This window comes from Brassica oleracea, chromosome C7 (assembly GCF_000695525.1).
Source record: "Brassica oleracea var. oleracea cultivar TO1000 chromosome C7, BOL, whole genome shotgun sequence".
Taxonomy (NCBI): Eukaryota; Viridiplantae; Streptophyta; class Magnoliopsida; order Brassicales; family Brassicaceae; genus Brassica; species Brassica oleracea.
The window spans coordinates 3,795,245-3,797,745 of record NC_027754.1 but is presented as its reverse complement, the minus strand read 5'-3'; the positions used below and the strand labels follow the sequence as shown (position 1 = coordinate 3,797,745).

General features: G+C 40.1%; 1 protein-coding gene across 1 annotated transcript; it reads right to left on the bottom strand.

Annotated features, from left to right (window-relative positions):
- Nucleotides 1-1,700: 1,700 nt before the first annotated feature.
- On the bottom strand, nucleotides 1,701-2,135 carry LOC106302391. Its single transcript, XM_013738907.1, has one exon. The coding sequence runs from the start codon at nucleotides 2,133-2,135 to the stop codon at nucleotides 1,701-1,703; it is 435 nt and encodes a 144-aa protein (XP_013594361.1).
- Nucleotides 2,136-2,501: the final 366 nt, after the last annotated feature.

Here is a 2,501-nt window from a genome sequence, read left to right as displayed (position 1 = left end):
GGTAGTTGTATATGCTAGATAGGGAACTATGGCTCACTGAGTGAAACTCCTCACATCCTTTTGCAGGTGAACAGTAGAAAGGACCATAGCGCTCGTGGAACTGTAGGAGCTGGTGTAGATTGGACATCTTTTGCTAAAGACTCGTTTTCAAGATATATGAATGTATGTTTTACTTTTGGCAGCGTCCATGGACCCTATGTATAATATTTTGGGCTTGTGAACTTTATGTTTTAAATATATGTAATAAAGTATATTTTATATTCGTGACGTGTTGAATCTGATATTAGGTTAGTCCAACCTAACACAACTCTATGACTCGGTACGGGTTGCAAAGCCTCAGGCCGAAGATTAGAGGAAACGAGTTTTGAATGGATATTTTGGGTTACAGAATTATGTTCGTGACTTGGAAAGTCTATTCTCAACCCGTCGTAACACTTCTGGACTTGGAAGAGGAAGGTCGTTCGGGCATGTTCTTGTTTGATTGTTGCCCGGCTGACTGACCGATGTCCAAAACGGTTCGGGGGTGTTACACCTTGCCTCTAACATGTTGGTAAGCTATATATAATTAGGTTAAAACTCATCAGGGGTAATCTTGTAAATTGGTGAAGTCTTGGGCTCTAAGTCGGCTAGAACCAAACGGGCTTCTGCGCACTTCGCTGTCTATCGATGTCACAGGACGTGCATCGATCGATTATTTTCTCTGAATGTCGACCATTTGTCTTACTCGATGGTCAGCTCGGATGCTTTCTCCAAATATCTCCAAAATGCTCCAAAATCATCACTTTCTTCCAAATCACTCATGATCCCATAAATATACTAAATGGACTCTAGAATATAATAATTAGTTATAAAAACACTTATAAACCATGGTTAAAAGTGAGTAAAATTCATGGCCTATCAGTTAAGTAGACATCTTTCATGTTAACCTCACATCTATTTTATGTTGCTTGCCCAAGACTCAATATATTGTGTTTCAGGTCAGGTATGTAATATATGTCTTTTGAGTGTCTTCTTCTCTCCAGTCTTGCACACAAAGGTAACCACACCCTTTCCTACTATTTCAACACACGATCCATCACCAAACTTCACCTTCCCTTTGGTGTTGAGATTCAAACTCGAAAAAAAAATTTTGTTTCCCGTCATGTGATTACTCACTGCAGTATCCAAATTCCAGACACTTGCATTTTCTTTGTCGAAATCAAGATTCTTCGAAATCACCTTATCTTCTTTCAAGAACACCACCTCATGTACATAGAGTGCATCAGCCTCTTATGTCTCGGTTATGTTGGTTTCTTTTGCTGACTTCTCGGGACAGACATTTTCGTAGTGACATGGCTTGCACATCTCCAACATATCACCTTCGAACGATCCTTCTTCGAGTTTTTGTCTTCGATGTGTGACACAGGGTTTTGGTTGTGTGACCTACCTCGACCTCTGCCTCTACCATTTCGTCCTCTTCCTCTACCACGGGAATTCTCATATCCCCTCTAACTATGATGTTCATTGTTCGAAAACATTAGCTTCCCTTGGTGTTCTTTCTGAGTTTCTTCACCTACACGCTCCTCGTACGCTTTAAGCCTTCCAACTATATCCTCAAAACCCGTCGAGTTGAGGTCTATGACGTGCTCAAGCGATGCTACGATCTGGATATACTTGTGTCTCGGAAGACCCTTCAAGAACTTTTTAACCATCATGGATTCTTATATGTTTTCTCCCAACGAGGTTGTTTTGGATGATAGGCCCGATATCTTCCCCGCGAAGTCATCGACCGTATCGTTATCATCCATCTTCAACCTATCAAACTCTGTCATCAACGTCTGAAGTCTCGCCTCCCTTACACAATCAGCTCCTAGGTGTCGCGAATCCATGGCGTTCCAGATCTCTTTTAATGCAACTTGTTCTCCCACCAGGAGAATCAAAGTTTCGGGAACAGATTGAAATAAAAGAGCTATCGCATCATCGTTTTTCTTTTGATCATCTAAACCGGTTTCGATCGTGTCCAACATTTCATGAGCACGAAGTAGAACCTTCATCCTCATCGACCAAACTGTGTAGTTTGTTGATGTCAACATCGGACATTGGATGGATGCAGATCCAAGATCCTTTGTGCGTGGAGCCCTAGTTACGTCCGACATCTTGCTTACGCGATCTCTTGTTCACAGGCACCAGGATCTTAACTTCAACTTAAGCTTAGATTGAGTCTTCTAACCTGGCTCTGATACCAATTCAAATCTCTAGAAACACAAGAATTATAAGAACAACTTTTCTTATTAGCTTTAGAAACTACTCAAAACTAAAGCTCACGATAAGTTTCTCTTAGATCATATGGAACACCTCTCCATTAGACATATATTTATATGAAAGAATTCCCTTTAACATGTGGGATATAAAAACACAAACCTAACCTAAATAGAAAACTTATTTTTCTTATTTCTAGATTTCCTTATTGTGTTTATCTTAACATATTAAACATCTAGATTTCCACAAGCTTGGAATTATCC

Bases quoted from the DNA above. Each gene is read 5' to 3' on its own strand.
- LOC106302391 (XM_013738907.1), bottom strand. From the start codon at position 2,135: ATGTCGGACGTAACTAGGGCTCCACGCACAAAGGATCTTGGATCTGCA.